Here is a 24,701-nt window from a genome sequence, read left to right on the forward strand (position 1 = left end):
AAAGGGTGTGAGGATTTGCAGATGATTCCAGCCCAGTGATTTCTAACAGAAGCTAATTTTTTTTAACAGTGAAAGTGTTCTCCATTAACTAAGGAAATATAGAAAAGCGGAACACACACTTATGCGTATATGTACATATATGTATGCATGTATCTACGTCTATGAATATGTATGTGTATGTATATGTATACATTTCAAGTCATTCCAAATCCCACCACATGATGTTGTGTTGACCAATCCCAGGCTTCATTTCATTTTAGTAATAGTTGAAATCAAATTAGTCAGGGCTGAAAATTCCTTGTCTGCCCCTGCAGACTTTTTTGACGCATTGCTTTGGAGGCTTTATTTTGTTTTACTTTGTTTACAACAACACAGTGGTCATTAGCGACTGATGATTTTAAACAGTTTTTCTGCCTAGGCAAATTCTTCACATGGGAGCATCCATCAAATCCATATATTAGGGTTCCTTGAGTCCTGCTCATCCATGCCTCTCTCCTCTCCTCTTTGTATTTCCCTTTTCCTTTTCAACCCAGGGCTTGCTTCCCCCCCCCCCTCCCTTTTTTCCCCAACCCTTCCTTCCAGCCTCCGTCAGCCTCCAACCTCGCCTTTATTCACAGCACTCCCTGCGGTTAAAGGAAAATTCCCCCCCACAGAAGGAGCCTGGATGGAGAGCTGAAGCTCAGGTGTGAGAAGGGACGCCGGTCTGCTAGGTGGGCGAGAACTTGAGTAAATGGCTCAAGCCTAGTACATAACTGGGTGCTGGGAGAAGCAGGTCTTCACCACCTATGGAAGGGAGACTTTATGCCAATTGGTTGGGTTGGTCTTTCTGCATCCTCCACCCAACACGGACATGGCAGCCACAACGCGTGAGCACTTCTCAAGGAGGAGCCCTCATCTCTCCTCTCTGATCCTTCATGTGGCACTAGATGGATACAGAGCAGTGATTTTAAAACTGCTCACCACCACTTATTGGTGGGTCATGCAATCGATCGGCAAACAGTTTTGTATAAGTAGACTAGAAAATATCAGAGTTTATCACAAGTAGTATGAGTAAATGCTTGGTGTGAAACTTTAGGTTTAGTTACAGGTATGAATGCATGTCCTGGGTAGGTCCTAGCTGCACCCCTTCCCCACCCGCACCGGGCAGCTTCCCTAGACCCCTCGGAGGCCTGAACCTCTGTTAGCTATACTTCTCACGGTGGATGCTCCATGTCACTCAATCGTAAGGGCAGAGTTAGAGCAAACTACAGGGTAAAACATTTTCTGGACATTTTATAAACATGTGTATATTAGATTTTTATTTCCAAAACTTCTTCCTTCAACAAGAAAAAGAGAGCTGAAAAGGATGCTTTTCCTAACATGCAATTCCATGCAAAGAATTCCCAAGCTGTGGCTAGACTGAGATATGCTGATTTTGTTATTGCTCAGCAAGTGGGGCCATCTGCCAGGGTGTGAGAGGGATTGTGGAGGCCCAGACCTGGCTTACTCAAATCCCAACTAGCCCTGGCTTTAAGGGAGGGGATACTTGTCTCATAATATCTCTGGACCCGGAGAAGAGCTGGATAGGGCAAACCCTGGCATTCTTTTTCCTATTCAGAATGAGTCTTCCAGTCCATGGAAGAGAGGCCATTCTGAAGGGAGAAGTGTATCTCCATTATTTACTGCCATTGTTATTATCATTTGTTACATTATTGTTACTTGTTTTATTATTATTATTTGTTACTGTATTTCCCACGCCATGGCTGGCCCCACAGGTGCTCTCCATAGACAGCTGATGACCGACCAGCTGACATTTGTCTTGCAAGGCAGTAACTCCACTAGGACCTATCCCAAAGGTTCAGTTCACAGAGAATCAGAGTACCTTCATCCCTAAAATTTTCAAAGACTGTAAGATCATCTTTTTTCTCTGTGTGTAGACAGACTTCTTCAGAGTCTCCCCTAGTTCCCAGGCGAGGCTTGAGTAAGGGATGTAGGAACAATAAAGGCTTCGAACAGGAGTATTTCTGAGCTTAAAGCAACCTTTTGGTCCACTGCCTCATTTCACGTACGAGGAAATGGAGGTTCAGAGATTGAAGTGACTCGCCCAAAATCAAAGGGCCGGGTAGTGGTGGAGACACACTCACCCTCTAGTCGCCAGGCTCCTCTCTTAGTGAGCTTTCCAAGTGAGTCAAAGGAGAGCCTTAGAACTCTCAGGGCTTCTCAGAGAGGCATTATTACCAGAACCTTCAATGTATGCGGCCCCTTTTCTTTCAGAGAACCTTCTCATCAGTCAACTCGGCTTACCCCGAGGCATGGCAATTACGTGGTTAGCTTAAGGTCACATAGCTGAGTGAAGGTTCTTCCACCCCACTTCTGCTGCCGGCAGCCCCCTGGGAGGAAGATTTGCCGTCAGTCTTAGCCCTGCAGCTGGGTATGGAGACAGGGCTGGAAAGGATGCCCTTGACATAGCCTTCCAGCCCTGGGATTCTAGACTTCAAGTTCAAGGGAAAGAAAAGGAATGAGGCTGTTGCCTTGAGCATTCTGACCATGTTCCTGATTCTGACAAGTTGACCCAGGCCTGGCTCACCAGGGGCTACTGGGATGGCCGAGTCTCCCTAAGGCAGGCTGCTGAGGGGTCTGGGGGTGGGGGGGAAGGTGGGTGCTCCCCACCACCACCTGCCCTCCATTCACTTGTCTCCTGGAATTCCACATAGGATGAGGTCTCAGAGGGTATTACTCTTTTTAGAATATACCTTTGATGTTTATTTTGATCAGCTTTCACATGGTGAAAGCAGGCGTGGGGTCTGCCAGGTGTAACGGTCCCAGCTCACACTCGAGCTCCGCGGCGAACCTTCTCTTGATAAGCGCGAGCGACCAGCAGCGCCACCAGAGGGCGCTTGGACTCCACTCAGAAAAGAGCGTCCTGGAAGTTTGGAGAGTTTTGTCGTTTTCAACCTCCATGCACTTTGGTGCTTTTGAATCACAGGAAACTTGTACAGAAGGGAAATGAGAAGGCTGACCTAATGGCAGGATGCCACCCTCACCCAGTACCCTGCATTTCTGGAAAGGAGTCAAGATGCAGAGAGAGGAAAAGACCTGAAATGTGGATAATGCTATTTACCACAAAAGCTGGCATCCTGCCCCCAGCCCCCACCCCACCGCTACTAGTTCCCTTTTAGGCTTCATAATTATGATGCTGAGGGGAGCAGGAGGCTCTTGGCATCCACCCGAGGACCACAAGGAACCCTGTCTTTATGAAGAACTCTTCTGGAGAAATGGAATTGTCCTGTGTCCTTGGGATGCTGCACTTAGGGGCAGCTGTTGGGTGAGCTGTTTGTTGCCTGGTCCCAGGAGTACCAGACAGCGACCCTGAGGAGACCCTGGGCAGCCTGAACCCTGGCATCAGAATTCCAAAAGCAGACTCCTGGGCCTAAGAGCTTCTCTTGACCAAGAATTCGCAAGAGAGCCTGGAAGGCAGAAATGAACTTTAAATTGAGAAACTTTGGAAGAAAGAGAGCAGGATTTTGGAGAAGGGCTCTTTTTAAGACCCTCACAGGCTCTAAGAACTGGAAAGATTGACTGTGCCTTCCCATTTATACCACAAACTAGTTATAATAATAACAACAACATAAGCCGAGAAATGAATGTGAGCGAGACCAATGATATTTTGATTTTTGCCATGTAGATGTCTTGCTCTTTTTGATGCAAAAAGTTTGAAATATCAATTGTAAAATTTCCATAGTTTCCCACTCCATTGCCCAAGTTTTTTTTTTTTTTTTTTTTTTTGATGCCTGTGCTCTGCTAAGGTCCCTGCTTTGTTGGCGCCTGTCGGGTGCCCCAGTGTTGTGCTGGGGAGATGGGCCGGCTCTGGCTGGAGGGGTTTGGCTGGGATTCTGACAAGCTGGACCCGCAAGGAGAACAAACATGGGGACGTGTGGGCTTAGAGCCATCGTATTTGGTTTGCTGCCTTTACGTTGCAAACATATCCCTCAGGTCTGTAGGACGGGAATTTCCCAGATGGAATGGGAGTCGGTTTCCCCTCTAAGCAAAAAATTTAGGACCCTGACAGGGTCATATGATTCCATCCAGGTACTGAGTTCTCTTGGATGGGGAAATTTTTTATCTGATTTCTGGCATAACAACTCTTCTAGTTAACCTCCAGTGTTCAAATTTCTCAGCCATCTTATTTAAACCAGCTCCCCTCTCCTCTGAAAGCACAGCTGCCCCTCACCCTGAAAACCAAAGGTATTAATTAAAACGTAATCTGCCACACCAGTTTTCATGCCTCCTTATAATAAGACCCAGCACTTGTTTATGTAGTAAAAGGTGAACTAGTAATATTTTTTTTTCTTAATTTGAGAAAATTAAGTTCAGCCAAAAAAGAAAAGAAAGTTATCTTCAAATCCAGACTTCCTATTTTCTCACTAAGGGGTGGTTTTCACAGAGTCGGGAGAACAAACTTTGTGTGGCTCCCTCCTTAACTGCTCTCAGTCTCCAAGGGTGCTGTCAAGGCAGTTCCTTTACTTTACAAGTTGCTTTTTTCAGTTTAGCTTACACCTGATTAGCGCTAAAGTTTGCCTGCTCAACCACCAGGTGGGAATGGCTACAGACCAAATCTTCCTGGACTTGTTAACCTCCTGAGGTTCCCTATGGCTGTCAGGCAAGAGTAGGATTAAGTAGGAGGCTGTGATCCTTTGAAATCGGAGTGAAAAACGTGTTGTGATGGTGTAATGTGCCACTATTTTGCTCCTGGCTACCACCCCCTGCCTTAAAGCCAAGCTTACTTTCAACACAAGCTCCTAGAACAGAGGTTGGCAAACCTTTTCTGTAAAGAGCCAGACGGTAAATAGTTTAGGCTCTTTGGGCCATATGGTCTCTGTTGCAACTACTCAGCTCTGGCACTGAAGTACAAAAGTGGCCATAGACAAAACATAAACGAATGGGTGTGGCTTGTGTTCCAATAAAACTTTATTTATAGACACTGAAATTTGAATTTCAGTGAAAATCACGTGATGAAACGTCATTTTTTTCTGTAGTTTTTTTTTTGTGTGTGTGTTTGTGTGTGCATGTGTGCATAAAAAGTGATCTTAACTTCCAGGCTGTTCAAAAACAGGCAGTAAGCTGGATTTGGCCAAGGGCTATAGTTTATTGATCCCTTTTCTAGAACATATATCCAGCAGAGGGACTGGAAAAATAATCAGTGTTCATGGAGTACTTTGCGATTTGCTAGTAAGAAGCCATATGAAAGTTGCTTCCTTAGGCTTCTTGGCACTCTTGAATGGATCCTTCATTCATATTGGAAAGCTAGACTGGACAATTTTTCTGGTATCATCAGAAAACCCTGACTGCTGATGAAGAGTCTGCTCCCGGGAGACCAACCCCACTGTCTGGTCCTCTAGCAAGCACTTTGTTGCTTTCTTGCCAAATCTTGCAACCAACTACTGTCTTTGCACATCTATGCAACATTTCCTATGTTGCTGACAGCAAAGTGATTCAACCAGGGCAGGACTGTCTGCCTTCTCCAATGAATATCTTATTGCCTCACAGCTCTGTCAAATGTTGTGTCACGTGCCTTGCTGCACAAGCAGAAATTCCCACAGCCTGACCATATCCATCCATTGAGAGATTTGAAGTCTTGGATCTCAATGAGAATTTTTCTTTCACATTTTCAGTGCAACCATGTAGAAGAAAATGAGAACCATGCATGACAGTATGGGCGAGGAATTCTGCCACATAACAGACATTGCAGAAAGTCTCTGGAATTTCTTTAATTATTCAAACAATAGAGCACAAAGATAACAGTTTCAAGTACATTCTGATACAAGTTTTTGACAGGAATAGATATGTATTTAGTCATGAGGGAGGTTGGCAGCAACCACCATGCATACATTTTACACAAATTCTTGCATTATCAACCCTGAAGATGGAGAAGTGGGCGTTTTCTCCAGGTCGGAGCAGGCTGCGGCTTCTTCATTCCCTGTATTTAGTTTATTTACCAGGTGGCTTCCTCTTTCAAAGCCCTTTCTTTGCCCATGAAAAAGAAAACTCTTCATATAAAGCTGGTTAGGGGTCTTACAGAAAGGGACAGGGAGATCTAGGGAAGCAAGAGTGAGAGGGCTCTGCCACCAAGCCTGGTCAAGAGATGTGCTGAGCCCAGGAGCCCAGCTGACCGCCGTGCTGGACCAAGCTCAGACCTGACACCCACTGCAACTGGTACGGTCTGCTTTGTTCAGCGCTAACTTCTCCCCCTTGACCAATCAGGCCATGCTGCTAATTAGTCAGGATGATCAAAACAGTCAGGATGATCAAAACAGACCAACCACTGGTTGGTCCAGTGGTTCTGATTTATCTTTGACCAACAGTCAAAGGAGTAGAAACCATCAGACCCATTAGGGATTGTAAACACCAGCCTCCCACATGCTAATGACCTAGAAGACCAAAGAAAAGCCTTTCCCAGAGAAAAACTGAGGACTGCTCCTTCCTAGAGGTCCTGACCCCAGGGAAGGCCTCTTCTCCATGTACAGAGCACACAGAGAACCTCCAGTACGTGAGCTGAGGCCCAGGGTCTCCCAGCACTATCCTCTGAGCACATGGCCTCCTGGAAAAGGCCAGTTTCTCAGTCTAGAAGCCCCAGGCCTAGCCTCAGGAGCAGCGTCTCCAGACCCTGCTCAAGGTGGGATTGTCAGGGCCAATCCTGCTTCCCGAAACATGGGCCAGCCTCTAGACAGGCTTTATCTGCAAAGAGGCTTCAAGTCCACACAGCTTTCCACCTTTCCAAAGCCCGGGCTACTAAGGCATTTTGGCCCAAACCACAAAGCATGGCAGTTCGATAAGCCAAAGAACCCGGATTGTTCCACCATCTGTGCCCCTGATAACAGGTGAGGGTAGAGGCCCCTCCTGCCTAAACCTACAATGCAGCATAAGACAGAGAGGACGCCTCTTCCCTCAGACCCTGCTGTCGGAGGGCATGACGGCAGGCCCTAGCGACCACTCCAGACAGACAAGTAGGGTGTCTAAAATCTCTAAGAGAGACAGTGAGGGTTTAGTTAGTCCCTGGCCAACCCAAGACTCTAGCAGCCCAGACAGAAGAGGACAGGGGAAGAGCAGGGAACACAGTGAGACCAGGCACCGAGATAGATGCACACATGGACTCCACAGTGAGTTTTCCACACAGATTCTCCGGAAATCCTCAAGCAAAGAGAATGGGAGATGCAGAGAAGATGCAACACCTGGTCCTCTTTTGGAGGGGCTCTTTCTGAAACGGGGTTTAGCGTGGAGCACCCCAGGACCTCAGAAAGGCGGCTACAGACCTCCTCCTTACAAATCCGAGACAGCAAGGCCGAGAGAACAAGCGGCTCCAAGGGCAGCAACAAAAGGCGACAAAAGAAATCAGTCCAACAACAGCAGGCACGGGGGTGGAGGGAGAAAGTTCCTGGCGACTGACCCCTGGACCACCTCCTCTGGGCCTACAAATTAGGCTCGGCGAGTAAAGGGGTGAGGGGTGGGGGCAGAACAGTCCTCACCTACAGCGCCCCCAACCTTTGGGAGTGTAGAAACAACTTCACAAAATAAATACGAACACAGCTGAGGTTTCTCCAGTGATGAGAATAAACAAGTTGATTTGTTTACCTACTTTGGTTACCTACTTAAGTTTATCTGAATTCACAGTATAAGCAACACGTCTAAATATAATATTAGGAACTCCTGTCAGCACTGGGTTTCCCAAAAAAAAAGAAGCCAAAAAAGGAAGGAAAAAAAAAAAAAGGGCTGCAACAGGAATTCTTAGTTATTATATACTAACCAGTCTGTGCATGGCACATTTTATTTCTATAAAACTATTAAAACTATTACAAAATATTCAAAAATACATTTTAGTAAATTTACAGCAGTTATTTCTCAATTTATTAATGCAAAAACATCCTTTGTTTTTCTCTGTACAAACTACAGGCTCCATCCTCGTGGGCTCATCACTATGTGCGCTTTTAAAAAATATTATTTTCTAATAAATTCTTTGAAGTTAAAAATAACAAAGTTCTTCCAGTTTGTCCAAAAAAAAAAGAAAAAAAAAGTGTGTGTATGTGTGTAACAGTCTTGACTTCCAAGAACGTGGCCAAAATGCTGTTTACAAAGCAAATATTAAACCATGAAGACAATACAGGAGATGGCTGTTACATTGGAAACTAGTTAAATTAAAATAATATATTTTCATATTTTACACTATTTCAAAAAATGAAATGTAATTCAGTTAAGTATTGATCTCTCAAAAAATCTAATTTACAATTCTGCGTATAAAAATATACTTTGTGGACCCCCATGAAGCATGTTTTAGTTTACACTTGCCAAAAAAGCAGGAGCGTTGCAAAGGAGGAATGAAAAGTACAGAATTTTGCTTTCTGAAAGTCAGGACAAGGGACATGTAGAAAAATAGACTCTGAGCAGGTTGCTTGGCCTCACAAAATAATCTTTCCCCCCTGTGAGAATACAGTTCACATGATAATAAATTATCCAAGAAACAAACTATTTAAGGCTCTTGAAGGTCCGGTTCATATTATTTAAAACATCTATTCATACCAAACAAATAAATAGCCAGGAGAGGAGAAAAAACAACAACAACAAAATAAAACAGTAACCAAAAAATTCAAAAAATATATATATAACTAAACACAACAAAAACTTCCCGGGGTCTTTGTTTCCTTATAGTCTACTTTGGACTGTCCTACTTTATTATCATTATTATTATTAATTATTATTATAATTAAAAGTCTCATTCCGTGCGCTCATCAGGTCTCGTTTTATCTCGTTGTTGGCTCCCCCCAGCCCATCCTGTCCTCCCCCCTCCTGCCCTCCCCCTCCCTGGTCCCTGTGGATTTCAGCTGGACTTGACCGCCATCCCGAGGGGGTGCAGGGCTTCACTGTCCAACAGCCAGGTGCCTATTTGGTAGAGCAGCTGCGAGTACCAGTGGATGCCCGCGGCGGCGGCAGCCGCTTCTGGCACGTCGGCCACATCTGTCGCGGGTAGGAGGAGGCGGCCGTCCCCGCCACCCCCGCCGCCGCAGTCCGTGCGGACCGGCGAGAGCGCCGCCAGGAGGGCGTGCGCCAGGCGGAAGGGCGCGAAGGCCCAGTGCGCCCAGCTGTGCTCTTCGATCACCGCGTAGCACGAGGCCAGCACCCGGTTGATGAGGATGGTGCCCTGGGCCGTGAGCGGCGCATAGGCTCCCGTGGCCTCCTCGCGCAGCGTCACGCTGTGCACGGCGGCGGGCAGGAGCCTCTGGTCCCCGTCCCGATCTTCCACCACGTACACGCGCTGGCCCGGCCGCACGCGGCTGGCAAAGAGCGCCCGGCGCCCAGCCGCGCCCCCTGGCGGCGGCCTCTGGCGGGCCCCGGGGCCTGACGGCGGCACTCCCGGCAGCTCCGGCTCCCAGGCCGTGGAGTCGTTGTGCGGCGCCACGAAAAGCAAGTGCGCGGCGGTCAGCAGCAGGCGCTCCCGCGGCTCCCGGGTCTCGATAACGTAGAAGACCTTCTTGGCGCCGTCCTCGCGGTCCAGGAAGGCGAGGAAGTCGCTGTAAAGCAGCCGGCCCTGGTCGTCGGCCGCCAGCACCCGGTCCCCGGGACTCAAGTCCTTGACCAGCTTGGTGCCGCCTTGTTCCAGGTGCACCGTGGCCGAGCCTGGGAAGCAGCCGCCTGATTTCGCGGCCACCGAGTTCTCTGCAGGGGAGGGAAAGGAAGAGAAGAGGGAACAGGGTTGTGAGTCACGAGAGGGAGGCACGTGTGGGAGAAGGAGGGGGAAGAGGAGGAGGAGGTGGCGAAGGAGGAGGCGGAGGAGGAAGAGGAAGGAAGAAAGGATTGGGGACACGGTTGGATAGCCGATGCTTTCAGACCTGGGATGCGCGCAGCCCCTGGGAGAGATTTCAGGCAAGGCCAGGGGAGACCTCGTACGCTGTCTCCCTCCCCCAGTCCCACCACCTCGGTTACAAAATTCAGAGGTAGACAAATTCCTTAAGGACTCTTAGGATTGCACTGGCAGTAATAAAGGTTGAGCTAGCCGTCTCCTGCAGGAGGCCAGTTACACTCAGACTCCCTTCCAGATTCTTGCTTTCAATCCCAGCCCACTAGTTACCCACACACACACACATACGAACAACCTCGCCAAAATTCGGAAGGATTTTTGCTATCCACTTAAATTCCTAAGGAAGGCTCCGTCAGTTCACCCGGGGCACCTGGTCCTCTTTTCCTCCCGCCCTAACGCGGGTCTTGGTGCCTATCTGGTAGAGCACCCAAGCAGCCAGGGTCTTGGTGTTTGCATGTTTCGGGGGCGAGGGTGGAGAGTGAAAAATAGCCGTAGTGGTTGTAGCAACTAGACAAACATTCCAGAGAACTGGCCTAGGTGTGAAAATCCGCGGTTTGTGTGCATTTTCTAATTAAAATCCAATAAAGGGTCCAGCATTGACATTTTGTTTTCTGGAAGCAATAGGAGACACTCTTGGAAGAGAGGACACTTCCATTTTCTCCCCCTCCCTTTCTCCTCTCACTCTCTCTCCAACTCTCTCACCGCCCCCCTCCCTATTTGCTCAGGTGCAACCCCCTCCCCCCCCGCCTTGTGCCAATTCACACACATACTCTCCAAAAAAACGCCCGGCCCTCACAAGCACTATTTGCACAGCAAGGCCTCTCTTCCAAGACACTCAAGATGTGTATTTGAATTTTAAATGGCGGAGCCTGCTCTGAGCGCTGGAAGCAGCCGGGTTCTCAAGGCCCCCTTGACTATCCCGCTTTCTCGAGCCCTCTATCGCTCTCTGTGGCTCACTGTCCCGAGGACAATAATTGAAGCCTGGGGCGGAGCGGAGGGGGCCGAGGAGGGAGGGGTGTGGGCAGGTCGAAGTCTTCTTTGCATTCCAATCTCCGGGATCATACTTTTTGCAAATAGAGATCGCGAGAAAGAATCTTCCTGCTGGAATTACAGAGGATTTTTAATCTTCTCATCAGTTTCTCCGTCATGAAGTGCGGGGCTGACCGTTCGAGCCCTGCTTTAGCGCCGCGGAATGCGACCCGGGGCGCTAGCGAGTCCGCGTCGTCGAGTCACACGACCCTGCTTGACACACACTACATCGTGCCCCCAAGACCCGTGTGCGCGGAATTCCAATGAGCGGCTCTCCGAGCTCTCGGAATTCTTTTCTTCCCGGGAGAGATCCTCGGATGGGGATTACCGCTGCTCATTTGGGAGGAGGCCACTAGCGACCCCCGCCAGGGGGACCCCGAGGACAGGGGTGGCCGGGAGGAGGCAGCGCGCAGCCGCAACGCGGAGGGTCTAGGAAAGCCGCAGCCTCCGACCTCCCCAGTCGGCGGGTGCCTAGAAAGGGGCACCCGAGACTCGTGGGGGGACCTCCGGCCACCCACCTCCATTTCGCTACCCCAAGGCCCGGTGGAAAGAAACGTCCGGGGACGTGGAGGCGCCTGCCTTCCCTTCCTCCTGGCGGCGGAGACACTTTTCCCCGCAGCCCTTCTCCACCCCCCCCTCCCCCACGCTCTCTTTCTGCTATTACGAGAAACTATCATTTTCTTTACCTACTAAATATGTCTTGACACTTTAAAAGTGTCTTTTCACTAAAATATGCCATTAAAATACAGTTTAGGAGACAAGCAGGCAAAACTCAGGGTCGGGTGGGGAGGTGAGGGACGAACCAATTCCTCCGAAATTCACTGTTAAGTGCTTTGCTAAACGCGTCAACTTATGCTGAGAGATGGAGCGATCTTTATAAATAGCCTCCAGGTTGGGATGTGTGTGTGTGTGTGTGTGTGTGTGCGTGTGCGTGTTTAATGCCTTTCTTTCATAGCTATTCCTCACTGGCAACAGCATGTGGCGTTGCAAGCCCAGGGAAATGAACATAACACCACAAGCTCGGAGCTGGGATATTCCAGCTGCAGACTGCGAGCCGAAATAGTCTTTCCTGGTCTGGCGCACAGCACAGGGCGTCCCAGCTGGGCTCGTAATAATAACAGATGCTTCTGGGCTTGCGGCCCTCCAGATGTTGGAAGTGGTAACTCCAGGGTTTATTACCTCCCACCAGGGCTCTCCCTAAAGGCTTAGCGAGTCAGTTAAGTTAGTTTAGAAGCCACAGGCGCCCAGCGGAGAGAAGAGAGGACGCCGGGCTTGCGCTCTGTACAGAAACTTGTCGGCTTGGGGGGTGGTTGCTTCTTAAGCCCTAAATGAGGTGAAGGATCTAGGCCAGACCTCGCTGGAGGGACAGGGCTGCCTTCTCTCACCAGGAAAGTCCTAGTCTCCGTCTGCACACCCCTCCCCCCACCTTCTTCCCCGTCTCCACCACCTGCAGTGGGACCTCCGGAAACGGGGTGGGGGTGGGGGTGGGGGTTGCGCGAAGGAAGCTATGTGCCCCTCTGCATCTGGGCTTGGGGAGAAATCTCCGGGCCTCTGTGGAATTAAAGAGGGGGGCAATTCCCGGCTGGGCGGTATGATCCCACCACAGAACCACTAGTCATCACCCCAATTCCCCTCCCTGCCTTTTCTTCACGCTCTCCACCCCTCACCCCGCCATTTCTCTCTTTCCCTTGAATGTCAGCCCATCCGGGATCAAGCTGACTTATCTGGTGGAGCAGATCTGGCGATTCTGGGGGTGGCGTGGTCGGCGTGGGGGTGGGCGGGCGGGGGTGTAGGGAGAAAGGTGGGGCTGCCGCCCTTGGCCTTACCTGCTTTCACCGAGCAGTGGATGTGCGCTTTGGACTCGTAGTAGACCCAGTCGAAGCCGGCCTCCACCGCCAGGCGGGCCAGCATGCCGTACTTGCTGCGGTCGCGGTCTGACGTGGTGATGTCCACGGCCCGGCCCTCGTAATGCAGCGACTCCTCCGAGTGGTGGCCGTCCTCGTCCCAGCCCTCGGTGACCCGCAGCTTCACTCCCGGCCACTGGTTCATGACTGAGATGGCTAAGGCGTTCAGCTTGTCTTTACACCTCTGCGGAGAGAAGGGGAGGGAAGCCCCAGACAGACAGAGACGTCAGCGTCCCTCGAGCCTGCGCCACCCGTGTCCTGTCCCGCTACTACCCGGGCCCTGCCTGCTGGGCCACCCGGTCCCAGGCACAGCGCCCTTCACTGGAGGCAAAGCTGCGCAGTCGGCAGGGCCAGGTGGTCCCACAGGGGCAAGAGGTGGGTGGGGAAGAGGGGAGATCAGGGCATGGAATGGGGCCCAACCAGCTCAGACTAGAAGGCACTGGGCAGGGTCCTCTTGGGATTGAGCCTTTCTGCAGATTCTGAAATAGCGAATGCTCATATTGTGGTCTGAGATGCAGATGAAGTTTCTTTGAAAAAAAAGAAAACTACCTGTTTTCAGACAATGATCCCAGAATCCATAGTGCACCCCCCTCCCGGATTGCCCTCTGCTTTGCCAGTTCCCTTTCTGTGGTCACAGTTCTCCACACCTGCGCAAGGCTCCACCCTTCTCCTTGGGCCAAATCTCTCACTAGGACCCTTGGTCAGAGGTTCATGAGGAGGCCAGGGAGGCCCAGGGTGCAACTTTGCAGAAATAAAGAAAAATCCACTGCACACTTCTAAAAGAATTAAAAGCCTTTCGTTATCTCTGGACCCTCCCTCTTACCCCTGTACCTATCTGAGGTGAAAATTAAGCCAAAGGTAAGAGAGGGAGGTGGGAAGCTGATAGCAAAGCTTAAGGGGTGGGAGAGAGCCAGAGCAAAAAGCAACCAGGTGAGTTATAATTTTCAATATGGGCCGGGGCTGGGATGACAAACATTCTTTATCTGGACAACCACATTCTTTTTCTCTGTGGAACTCTTTTCTGCCTGGGTTTTCTGTGGTCTGATTGTGTTTCTTGTTTTCTTTAACCTGTTCCCTTCCTCCCCTCTTGTTTTCTTGGCCCCACTGTAGAATGGTGTCCTGCAAGTTTGAAGAGCAAACTTAAGAGGTGAAGGGGGGGCGGTGAGTGTGTGGATCAAGCCGGGACTTTGTGTGTGAAAGGGGTTGGGGGATGGGAAGCCAGGGAGAAAAATGTCCTCACCAGAAAGACCAAGGCACAGAGAGGCCCGAAGGCCTTGGGAAGCCTTCCTCTCAGAGTGGCCATTCTGATCCCCTTTCCTGCCCCCACCCCAAGGAAGGTGCTTGTAGGAGTAAAGAAACATTGGATAGCCTCGATAGAAACTAAGGTAAAATGGAACTTGAGGTTGTGATATCCCCTCCGCCCCAATTCTCCAGTAATATGGATCAAAAAGTCTGACTGACTCCAGAGTACCTGTGTGTGGTTACTAAATTCACTATCTGGGGATTTCTGTTGCTGTTAGTGGGATGGGGGCTTTAAAAAAGAGGAAATAGTGACAAAATGAGGGAGGTATCCTTTTGAGAGGCAGACAGAAGCAGAGGCAAGAGTGAACAATTTAAGTTGATTTCTGCAAAGGGTAGGTCTCTAATCTCCTCCAGGACAGGTAGGATGCTGGGGTTTTCTAAAACAACTCTTCCCAACAGGAGTACCAGGATAGAAAAATAGCCTCTATTAAGGACCTTAATAATAGCGTATGGGAACTCTTGCTAAGGGGTAGGGGAAAGAGAAATCTTGTTAGAAGAACTGCTGCCCACTTTTTAAGGGGACAGGTCAGATTGCTCAACAGGAAAAGTTCTGTGTATTTGGCAGCAATAAAAAACCCAGTAATATAGTTGTAGAGTTAAATATATAACAAACGGGTGGGGGTAGAGGGTTGGGGGTGGTCCTGGTAACAGGTCAGCTCTTGCAAGTTTCTGGGCCTGCTAGCTCTTTTCTTCCTTAAAAAAAAAAAGAGTTTGAGTGAGGTCATCTTGAGGATTGAACGCATTTTACATGAAAATCAATCAGTAAACCAGGGTCAGTTTAGAGCTGGGATGTGAAGCCAGGGTACGCGCAGGCGCACACTCACCAACAGGCACACAAACACACACCCCATCCGGAGCCTTCCCCCCTCAGCTCCCTTCTCTGGGGGAAGGTGAAGAATTAAGCAGCTTCCCAGAGTGCAGCTGGGGAGGGGGAGGGCAGGATGGGGAGGACTCAATCCCACCTCCCCAGGCACCTAGAACTGCGCCACTTGGGCCACGCAAGGAGCCGCAGGCCGGGTCAGGCCTGGTGAGTGGAAGTGGCAGCGCTGGGGACCAGCCGAGGCCGGAGTTTGCACCCAGTCCCCTCTCCTCCCCGCCCCGGCCGGCTCCGCGGAATTCTTCCCGGCCCAAGGGCCAGGCGCGGCCTCCGCCGGCGGCTGAAGGACGGCCCTCCGCCCTGGCTGAGCTGGATTGTCGCAGGCAAAAGCCGTGAAGCCCTAGCCAGTTATTAATTCATTGGGTCGTGTGCCACGAATCAAGCCCGATTCTGTGCAGTCACCGTGAAGCCCAGCAGGGCCGCCCAGGCTCAGGCTTTGTGTCCACAGAGGCAAAGTTGTTCAGCACGCCTCAGCTCCCGGCCACACTTCCTAATCTCCACACAAACGGATCGCGCCGAGGAAACACTTAGCAGGTACCTGTCATTGCAAACAGCTGGTGGGCTTCCTCCCCCACCCTGTGCCGGGGTTGGTGGCCAGGAATCCGAATTTCAAAAAGAGCCCCCCAGTCCCCCAACACCCTCCTCCCCACACTCACGGGAAAAACCCTCCCCAGACCCACACCTTGAACGCCTTCCCCAGCTGGCTGCAAAGCAGGCAGGAAATTTATTTAACGTGGCCTTTCAGGCTAATCCCCCAACTTCAGCCTCCAGACTCGGTCCTCGCTGGCCTCCTCACCCCCTCTCAGCGCCCCCTTGCCATCGGCACCCTCCAAGTGCACCCCGTGGGCCTGCGCCTGGGAGAGTGTGTCTGTCTGCTTTCCCTCTTTTCCGAGTTAATATTAACCAGGAGCTCATGCGTTTAAGAACCGCTCTGAAAGTTCCACTGGGGAAGATCTTGCCATGGTTGACGGACTTGGGCAGCGGTCACATTAGAGGGACACAGAGACACACCTAGAGACCCGGGGAGAGACTAGCTAGAGAAGCAGAAACGCAAGGCATACACCTGAGAGCAGAATCTAGATGTTTACTTAAAAATGAGGAGCCCAGCGGGTGAGCAAGTTCTCTGAGGAGCCCCTAAACCCTCTCTGGGCCTCGGAAGCATTTCCCTGCACCCACTTCAACTCCCACGGTCCCTGCCCCCACGTGACCCAGGTCCTCGGCCTTTCTCCTCGCATCCCTATCTCCACCTCCGCCTCCACTTTTAACTCTGAATCAGAATACGGGAATGTTACAGGAGGGATAAACCAAGGGGCACATTCCGGGCTGCCCTCCCCCCCCAACAGCCACCCAGGTTTTTAGGGTACCTTTGAGGGGTCAGTGTTGCAATCCTGGCCTGGCTCTCCCTACCCCACCCCGCTTTGGCTGCCCCTCCCCCCTCCTTTTGTGTTGGGAACGGGAATAGCCACTGCTGAAGAAAAAAGTATTTGTTTTCGTTTCGTTCGTCTGAGGGAAGTTGACAGAAGGTCAGAAGTTCAAATGCTGCCAGCTAATGCGGCGGCGAGAGTGGCAAGGCGTGGGGCAGGCCCGGCCCTGGCTTCCCCGGGAAGGCAGACGGGGCGGGGGGCTGGAGCCGGGGGACCAGAGGGAGAGAGACCGTGAGGGGAGTCTCGTGGCGCGGAAGGGGCCGGAGAGACCCGGGCGGCGCGGGAGCTCGGCGCAGCGACTGCGCGAGGAGCAGCCCCAGAGAGCCGCAGCCCGCGGAGCCTGCGCTGCGCTCGGTGCTCGGCCCTTTAACCGCCGTCACCACACCCCTGCCTCCTCCCCGCGCCCGCCGCGCCCCTCCCCCTGCGCCGGGCTTAATTACGATGATTAGAGCACTATTATTATTATCGCTACAGTCGTGGTTATGTAGCTAATTCCTGCCTGTGCGCGTGGAGGGGCAGGGAAGGGACCGTGGCGGCGGCCCGAGCCCCAGCTTGGCCGCACAAACTGAAACCCTAGCCGTTGCGATCGATAAAAGAGGAGTAAGTGGAGCTGAAAATGCGTCTGACTTGGTGCACAGCTCCGCGGGCTTGCAGTTTCCAGAAGGGAGGCGAAGACCCAGGGCTCGGAGCAAGGGCCGCGGGGCTGCGCTCCGGGTGCGGGCCGTGGGTGGGGTGGGGGACCCGTCTCTCCGCGCGACAGCCTCCCACAGACAAGGGCAGACGCTGACCCCGCTCCGACTCCGAAACCTCCAGTGTCTCCGCCCCCGCTGCTTTCTCCCGCGTCTCCTCCCTCCTCCCGGGTACTGAGGGACCCGGGGAAGGCTCCAGCCGGGGAGCGAGGCTGACCAGGGGATAGGTGCTGCGGGCGATCCGGAGAACTCACTCCAGCTCGCTGCACGCATCCTGCACACCGTGGCCTGTGCAGAGTTAATTGTAGCTCCAGCTTCTATCTGGCACAAGCGCGCGCGTCCATACTCTGGGTCCAGATTTAAGGTGGTCGGAAGCAGATGGGAGAGACCGAAGGATAAGGATCCTCTCCTCCACTTCCACTCATCCCACATCTGCTAGCTGGAGCTAGCAACCCTGGCTGTCCCCTTTCCTTATTCAGCTTCACTAACAAGCCCAGGAATCGGTTGGGAAGAGGAGCGGCCCCCAGGTATTTAATCTATTTCTCCTCCTCCTTTCCCTTGCACTTGTGCCCCACCAGCGCCGCTCAGTTAGCCGCTGTGCATGTCTAGCCCTAAAGGTAGGACTTGAATATTTTAATAGGGCAATAAAAATGATGTTGACCTATATTTGCGATGAAACCCATTTCTAGCTGCAGTCATATATGCACGGAGTTTCAGAAAGTCTAGAATAGGGTAGGTTTGCAGTCCAGATGGTTCAAAGGAGGTGGGGATGTACGTTTTGCTTTGGCTCTCTTTTCCAGCCCCCTTCCCACTGTTATTTATTTGCTCATAATTCCTATGCAAGCTGATTAAAAACTAGAGTGATGCAATGCCAATAAGTTCTAAGTCCCTCCCCTAAGGTACCGCGGGCTTGGGAGAATGAAAGAGCATCCTTAAAGAAATATCAATATATTCACACTCGGATGGGCACAATTGCAAACGACAGAATCGCAATGCAAGCTCTGTGATTCAGTCATGGACCAGGCAGAGCTGCTTCCCCCCACCCCAAGCCATTGCCTTTTGTCAGAACCGCCTCCTGGCTTTAGGAATTGAGGATTCCTTGGTGGGGGGCAGTGGGGTGGGGGCAGTGGGGTGGGGGCAGTCGTGGGAAGGAAAATCACAGAGGAGAGGGGAAAGTCTAAGCTTTGAGATTTAATGCTCAAAGCACATTTGTAACAGCGACATGGGGGAGGGGGGCATCACTTTTTGTTTATGGGGGGATTCCCGCCCCCTCCCTCCATTCCCACCCCCTCCCCTTGGTAAAGTGGCAGACTTGGAAAAGGCAGAAATCCCGAAAGTGAAGATTTCTCCAAGTTACCAGCCAGAACAGGGCACCAGGGGGAAGGCCAATCCCAATAAGACAGAAATCAAAGTAGGGCCATAAATGCAATCACATCTCCTACCATCCTCACTCCCATCCACACCCTAAACTTCTCCAGCTGGACACATTACCTCCATTCCTCCAGGAAGAGGAAGCGGGTGGTAGGTGGGTAGGTGGGCGGGGAAGGAGAGGGTGAAATCGCCTTGAAATCTGCTTAAAAAGCAAAGAGACTAAGTCTGGAACTGCTTCGTTACACGTAAACCCCTTTAAAGAAACACATTCCACGCCCCAGAGCTGGGTTTCTACCTGAGTCATCAGCCGGTCCGCTCCGGTGTTTTCTTCATCCTTAAATATGATGTCAGGATTGTAATTGGGGGTGAGTTCCTTAAATCGCTCGGAGTTTCTCGAGATCTTCCCTTCGTATCTTCCACTGGCCCCAAGGGTCTTTTCGGCCACATTGGGAATAAACTGTTTGTAGGCTAAAGGGGTCAGCTTTTTGGGGTGCCGCCTCTTCCCAAATCCCCTGCCGGGTCCGCACGCCAGCCCTGAGTACATCAGGAGCGAGGAGGCGAGGACCATCAGGAGACATCTCGCCAGCAGCAGCATCTTGTCCATGGAACCCAATTACTTCAAAGCTTTCCCCGTGTGTCTCTGTGTGAGCGTGTGTGCACGCGTGTGTGTGCGTGTTCGCTCTTCTCTTGCGCTCTCCCTTTCTCGCTCCGGCTCGCTCTCTCCCTTGCTCTCTCCCTTGCTCTCTTTCTCTTCCTATATAACCTTGCCCGCCGCTGCTGCGTGGGACTCTCCACCGATCCCCAGCCAGACAGGTGCTGGAATGGCAGGCTGCCGGTCGCTGATAACGGAACACATCGGAGTTGGGTCGCGAGACAGCAATCAAAAGACAAAAAGAGTCTGATTTTAAATGGTAGCAAGCCTAGAGACGCTTGTGAGAGAGGCTGCCTTTAGTACTATATTATAGCTGGCAGGGGCGTATCTGATTGGCCAAGGCAGCACAAGCTTGTCTTCTGATGTTTAACCCTCAAAAAGGCTACATTTTTTTTTTCTGTTGCTGCTGCTGCTTTATTTTCACCTGAAGGCTTCGAGTAAAAAAAAAAAAAAAAGAAAAATCTTTACTAAGACAAAGGTGGGTGGGAGGGAGGAGGCATATTTCTTGGGATAACATCAATTAAACCCTGCTTTGTGTGTATCTATGTGTTTCCCCCCTTTACTTCTTGGGAATGGTAGATGCTTCGGTTAAAACCAACATAAGTTTATAAAGGACAGTCTAGACCCCCCTCCCAAAGCTTTGATCATCAAACAAATATTCTCTGAAAGGTTTGAGGGGCAAAGCTGCCTAACTCTTATTTAATTTTTTTTCAGAGGCTTTACCATGCAGGCCAGGTCTCCCTACATTTTAAAGGAAGAGAAGTCTGAGTCTCCTCTTGAGTATTTAGCATCCTCCAAAGGAGGGCAATTACGAGTGACCACAACTTAAAGTACTGCTATTTGAGGTGCTTTAACTGCCTTAGAAAAACTTTAAAATATGGTTACCTTATTTTTTTTTAAATGAATGCATTGCTTTTAAAAACTCTGAAAATGGGATAAGAGTGGATTCAGAGGCAGGTAAAGAGCTTGGACAGTCAGGTTTCATGGGCAAAGTGGGTACCCCCAGCTCACTGAAGGGAACCTCTGCTTGTGTGTGTGTGTGTGTGTGTGTGTGTGTGTGTGTGTGTGTGGTGGGCGGAGGCTCATTGTGCCTGGAGGGCAGCAGAGAGTGGGCAAGGCTTTGCAAACACCACCCCCACAGATCGATCAGAGCAAAGTGCAGGGCCAAGGGATGAGTTTAATGCTAAATTAAGGCTCCTTGACACAGTGTGCAGTGCGGGCTTTACATGGAACTCTCCAAGCTACATCTGAGGAATAAGAGCTGGCCAGGTCATGGGCTGCAGCCAAAAGGGCAGCAGGGGACTAGAGGAGGTAATGTTGTGGTCAAATAGGGGCATCCTAGAAGACAGCATAACATCCAGAGGATAGCAATATCTAAGTCTCAGATCATGCACATCTTTAAGAAAAACACACGCACACACACAAAACAAAACAAAAACCCATCCTCATTAAACCAGAAAAATAAAATATGAAACTCTCCCTTTTTGCATAACATGTCCTCCTCCTTTTAGCCCCCTTCATTTCACTCATATGCAATATTCCCTCTGGAATGGGGCAAGGGAGGGGGGTTATTCATGTGGAATAGAAATACTGACCCTGATTGTTGCCCTGTGTAGCTAAATGTTCTCCCTTGACCTCAAACCTTCGGAGTGGAGCGAGAAGAGTACAAGTCTGAAGGTTCAACCCTCAAAACAATGGAGAGGTTCCAGCAGTTCATGCAATTTTCCTTTGACCATAAACATTTTTTGGGGTGAGTGTGTAAGGGGGATCTTAAGACACATCTAATTTCATTGTCACAGAGATTGAGCATTATCAAGACTCAGACAGTTAATGCCCCTCTCCCAGGGTTTACACAATTCCCTCCACCCCATCGCTATCCTTTTTCTATTCTATTCTATGATTTTTGAAGAATCAAAGTATTGATTCTTCAGGAAGAACGCTGACCTCTGGGCAAGGTGGGAAAGCAATGCCTAATTTATCAAGGAAGACTGAGAAGAAAGAAGAGTTTTCCAATTAGTTGAAGATGACAGAATTCGGCTGATAAATCCCGGGTTTAACTATTTGTCCAGGGTGAGTGTGTGTCTGTGTGCGAGTCTTAATTGTGTATGTTGTGTGCTCCAGGTAAAAACAGATACCAAAAATGATATTATGCTCTATACCAGAGGGGTCGGTTTGTTTGATGTGGTTACCTCGTGTAACACGTGTTGATATAATATCACTAAAAAGCGCCGAGGCTTAAGAAGTGATCTGGACCGTGTGGGAGACTTGAAAACCTTTTGATCACCCTCCCCCTCATTGGCATCTCCTGCTGTCCCAGTCCCTTCCCTTTTCCTGCTCTTTTTCAACTCTCGCGCCCTCACTTAAAAACCTAATAAATGCAAAAAGGCGGTAGCACCCGGGTTGCGATCCTGCGCCCACCGCGCAGAGGGCGTGCGGGCCCCAGGCCGGGGAGACTCTTCTGGCTCGCCGGCCGCGAGTCCACAGAGCGGCCAGCAGGGCTACTGCAGCGCAGACACGCTGGGGAGGCGCCCGGCCAATGCCAGCAATAAACGCACGTGGAAAAACCTTAAAGCTCCAACAGGCAGGGTGTGGGGGCCTTGTGTTTTCACCTCGGGCTGAGGAAAGTTCGGGGTGTGGGGTGGAGGTGAGGGTCACAGTGGGCAGCAATTTGACTTCGGATGCTCCGCGGAGCTCTCCGTTTCAGGAGAGAGCAGAGAGTGACTCCAGAGGCAAGGTCTCCTCCCTCTTAGGGGATGCGAATCGGCACTGCGCTGGGGCTACCCTGGAAGTTTCCCAAGCTGGTCAGGCCTCCCCTCCCCTGCCCTCCCCGGGAGGGACGACACCGACACCGAGGCCACAGCCCTCTTCTCCACCTCTCGGTTAGCCCTGGAAAACTCCGGAGGGCCGGCCTCCCCGGGGAGTTGGCCAGATCCTCATGACTGAAATGATGATGGAGAAATCACCATAAAATCCTCCACTGAGGCCTTATTTCAGAGGGTTGCCGCCTGTCGTGAATTGGGGGAAAATATGGGCGAAAATCAATAGCCGTTTATATTTATTGCCGTAGAAACTCAGGATTCTGTACTGCAAGGACTCCCAGCCGAGTTACCCGAGTTACCCGGGGAAACTGCGGTCTCCGCGCCACCCTCCCCCCTACCACTTCCCCTTTCCTTTCATCTCACCCACTTCCCATTTCCCAGACACCAGACACTCACTCTGTCTTCCACCTCCAGACACCAGATGGCTCCCTCTCTTTGCCTTTCCCCCTCCAGACAATTCGGGCCCCTCCCTATGCCGGTCAGAGGTTCCAAATCCTCCTGGTCTGTGCGCGACACGGCCAGACCTCCCGCACAACCCTCGGGATCCATTTCTGATTTCCAGGGCTCTCCCCTTCTTTCTGGGGGTCGTTCATATCCATCCAAACTTCTCTCCATCTATCTACTCATCCATCCATCTCTCTATGCATCTACTCACCCATCCCTCCCTATTGAGGACTGAGGGCTGCCTCTGTCTTCTGCCCCCAGCCCCCCAGAAGGCGCCCTTCTTCTGAACTCAACCTTTTTCTCCCTTCCGACCCCTGCCGCTAGATGGCCTCCTCACTCTGCCTTCGGTTTCTGGAATGTAGCGCTCTCTCTGGCTTGGGAGTGTTTGGTAAATCAGTGCGGAGCCAGGTTGGGAGGCCCTAGGAAGTGGGGTGGGGGTGGGGGTGGGGGTGGGTGTCTAGCCTCGTTAGTTCATCCTTCCTTGATCCTTGTAGCCAGTATCTGCGACGGTCTACCCCCTCCTCTGCCTCCCTCCATCATAGATTTGTACCCTCCCAGCAGGTAGATGAGAGCTCTGAGGTCCCTAAATCCCTGTCTATCACTTTTCTCCTGCCCTCTTATTTCCAGTCTCTGGGTTCTGGTTCTAATCCTACATTTCCTGTTCCCCACGTGCCCTCCCTTCCTTGATAGCTTTTCCTAATAATAATTCTACCCGATCTCTTCCTATCCTATCATCCAATTTCAGTATCTTTCCAGTTTTGTTCCAATTTTGGCAAATCGAATTTCTGTTGGTATTTCTTGCTCCGTTTCTCCTTCATTTGCTAGCCAGGGACCTCCTCTGTACTTTGGAGGGATGTGCTCTTTAGCACTGTTCTCCTAATCCCAGGGCATGTCCCTGATCAGTCTACTGGGGGGAAAGGATGGATGAGCCCCTGCACTGGGTGGCTTGTGAGCTCAGAGGTGGCTCAGAGGCCCAGGACCAGCCTCTGCTCTTCAGTGGTGGTAACCGAGAAGCAGGTGAAGAGAAGCGGTGGCTCTTCTCCCTTTTCTAGATAACTATACAGCAAGGGCATGGAGCTGGGTTCCCCTCCATCTACTCCCTCTGCCATGACGTTCTCAGCAGCGGGTTCACATACCTCCATTCCCACTGCCATGGAGATCAGGCCAGAGGTGGCTGTGGCAGGAGCAGCTGGGGAAGCTGCAGTCAGGACAGACAAAACAGCTTGGCTGGCAGAGAGGAGCTGGACTTGGCTGATGCTCGATGTGTGGGACTTTGCTGGCGAACGTTACTGTCACTCTACAGTGCACTGCAGAGGTGGTCAAAAGGTGCTGCAATAAGGGACAGGAGACCCAAGGCACAACTCCTTCCCCGACTCAGTAGCACTGTAAGCTCAGGCAAAACCTTTGATCTTTCTGGGCCTCATTTACACTCCCTGAAGTAAGAAGGTGGTGCAGTTGATATCCTGAAGTCTCTTTTTTATCTTTGTGTTTTATGGTTCCAATCTTTATTCCTGCCAGTTTTGTTCACCAAATACTTGTTGGGCACCCATCAGGCACTAGAAGCTGGGGCCTCCTAGTGAAGAGGCACAGTTCCAGGCAAGTGTAACTTTCAGTTTGTTTTCTTCCCATATGACACGGAACCTCCTGGGTTGGCATACTAATGGTTCCTTCCCCAGAACTTTCGTATTCAGCATCTCGTTTGCTCCACAGATTGGGGACCAGTAGAGCAGGTATTGATATCTGGGTTTTACGTGCTAGGAAAATTGAAATGCAGTTTTTTGCTGACACTTGAAAGCTCACACTGCCAGCTAGAACAAATAAAGCTATATCTTATAAAAGTAGATATACTAGGTCAGAAAATATGAACATTCCACCTGAATTATGGTGCTTTATGAATTTGTGTTGAGTTTCTCTCTTCAGACTATTGTTCTGCCTCTATTTCACATAATCTTCAATTTAAGTGATGAGTATTTTTTTATTCCTAAATAATGTCTTAAGTATGTATAGCTACTTATTGTTTCCAAGAGGTTTCATATCCATCTATCCATAGGAACCTTAGTGACAACATTTGCAAGTTGGACAGGGAAGCAGGAAGTGGGCAGGTAGCCTTGTAATCCATTTACAGATCAAAAACTCACATAAATAAGTCAATGATGGAACTGGATCCCAAATCTAGTTCTTTTGATCCTAAATCTTGCATGCTTTCCCCAATACCACAGCCACCTAGAAATTCGACTGTGGGACTGCCATTCCTTAAATCTTTGAAACTAGTGAAGCTGCAGGTGCCCTGGGAATGTAATACATGAAACCCATAGTTCTAAATCCTGGCTGCACATTAGAATTGCCTGGAAGCATAAAAACAGC

At 50.6% G+C, this 24,701-nt stretch overlaps 1 protein-coding gene and 1 long non-coding RNA gene across 3 annotated transcripts in view; one reads left to right on the plus strand and one right to left on the minus strand.

The window, feature by feature from the left end:
- Positions 1 to 5,739: 5,739 nt before the first annotated feature.
- Positions 5,740 to 19,484, minus strand: SHH (sonic hedgehog signaling molecule). Its single transcript, XM_077151077.1, has 3 exons — positions 18,718 to 19,484; positions 12,682 to 12,943; positions 5,740 to 9,684 (listed from the first exon to the last, which is right to left on the minus strand). The coding sequence occupies exons 1-3, from the start codon at positions 19,024 to 19,026 to the stop codon at positions 8,849 to 8,851; spliced, it is 1,407 nt and encodes a 468-aa protein (XP_077007192.1). The 5' UTR covers positions 19,027 to 19,484; the 3' UTR covers positions 5,740 to 8,848.
- The window catches only part of LOC143674832 (uncharacterized), a 132,077-nt gene continuing 122,314 nt past the window's right edge, over positions 14,939 to 24,701 (plus strand). For both annotated transcript variants that reach the window (XR_013171228.1, XR_013171229.1), the window contains exon 1: positions 14,939 to 15,472. This is a non-coding gene — a long non-coding RNA (uncharacterized LOC143674832). The remainder of the gene's footprint in view (positions 15,473 to 24,701) is intronic.

The sequence above is a fragment of the Tamandua tetradactyla genome, chromosome 1 (genome assembly GCF_023851605.1).
Source record: "Tamandua tetradactyla isolate mTamTet1 chromosome 1, mTamTet1.pri, whole genome shotgun sequence".
NCBI classification, from domain to species: Eukaryota; Metazoa; Chordata; class Mammalia; order Pilosa; family Myrmecophagidae; genus Tamandua; species Tamandua tetradactyla.

Coding starts and splice junctions, on each gene's coding strand:
- SHH (XM_077151077.1), bottom strand. CDS start 19,026: ATGGACAAGATGCTGCTGCTGGCGAGATGTCTCCTGATGGTCCTCGCC. Junction 12,944..18,717: donor CGGACCGGCTGATGACTCAG/GTAGAAACCCAG, acceptor TTCTCTCCGCAG/AGGTGTAAAGACAAGCTGAA. Junction 9,685..12,681: donor CCACTGCTCGGTGAAAGCAG/GTAAGGCCAAGG, acceptor CCTCCCCTGCAG/AGAACTCGGTGGCCGCGAAA.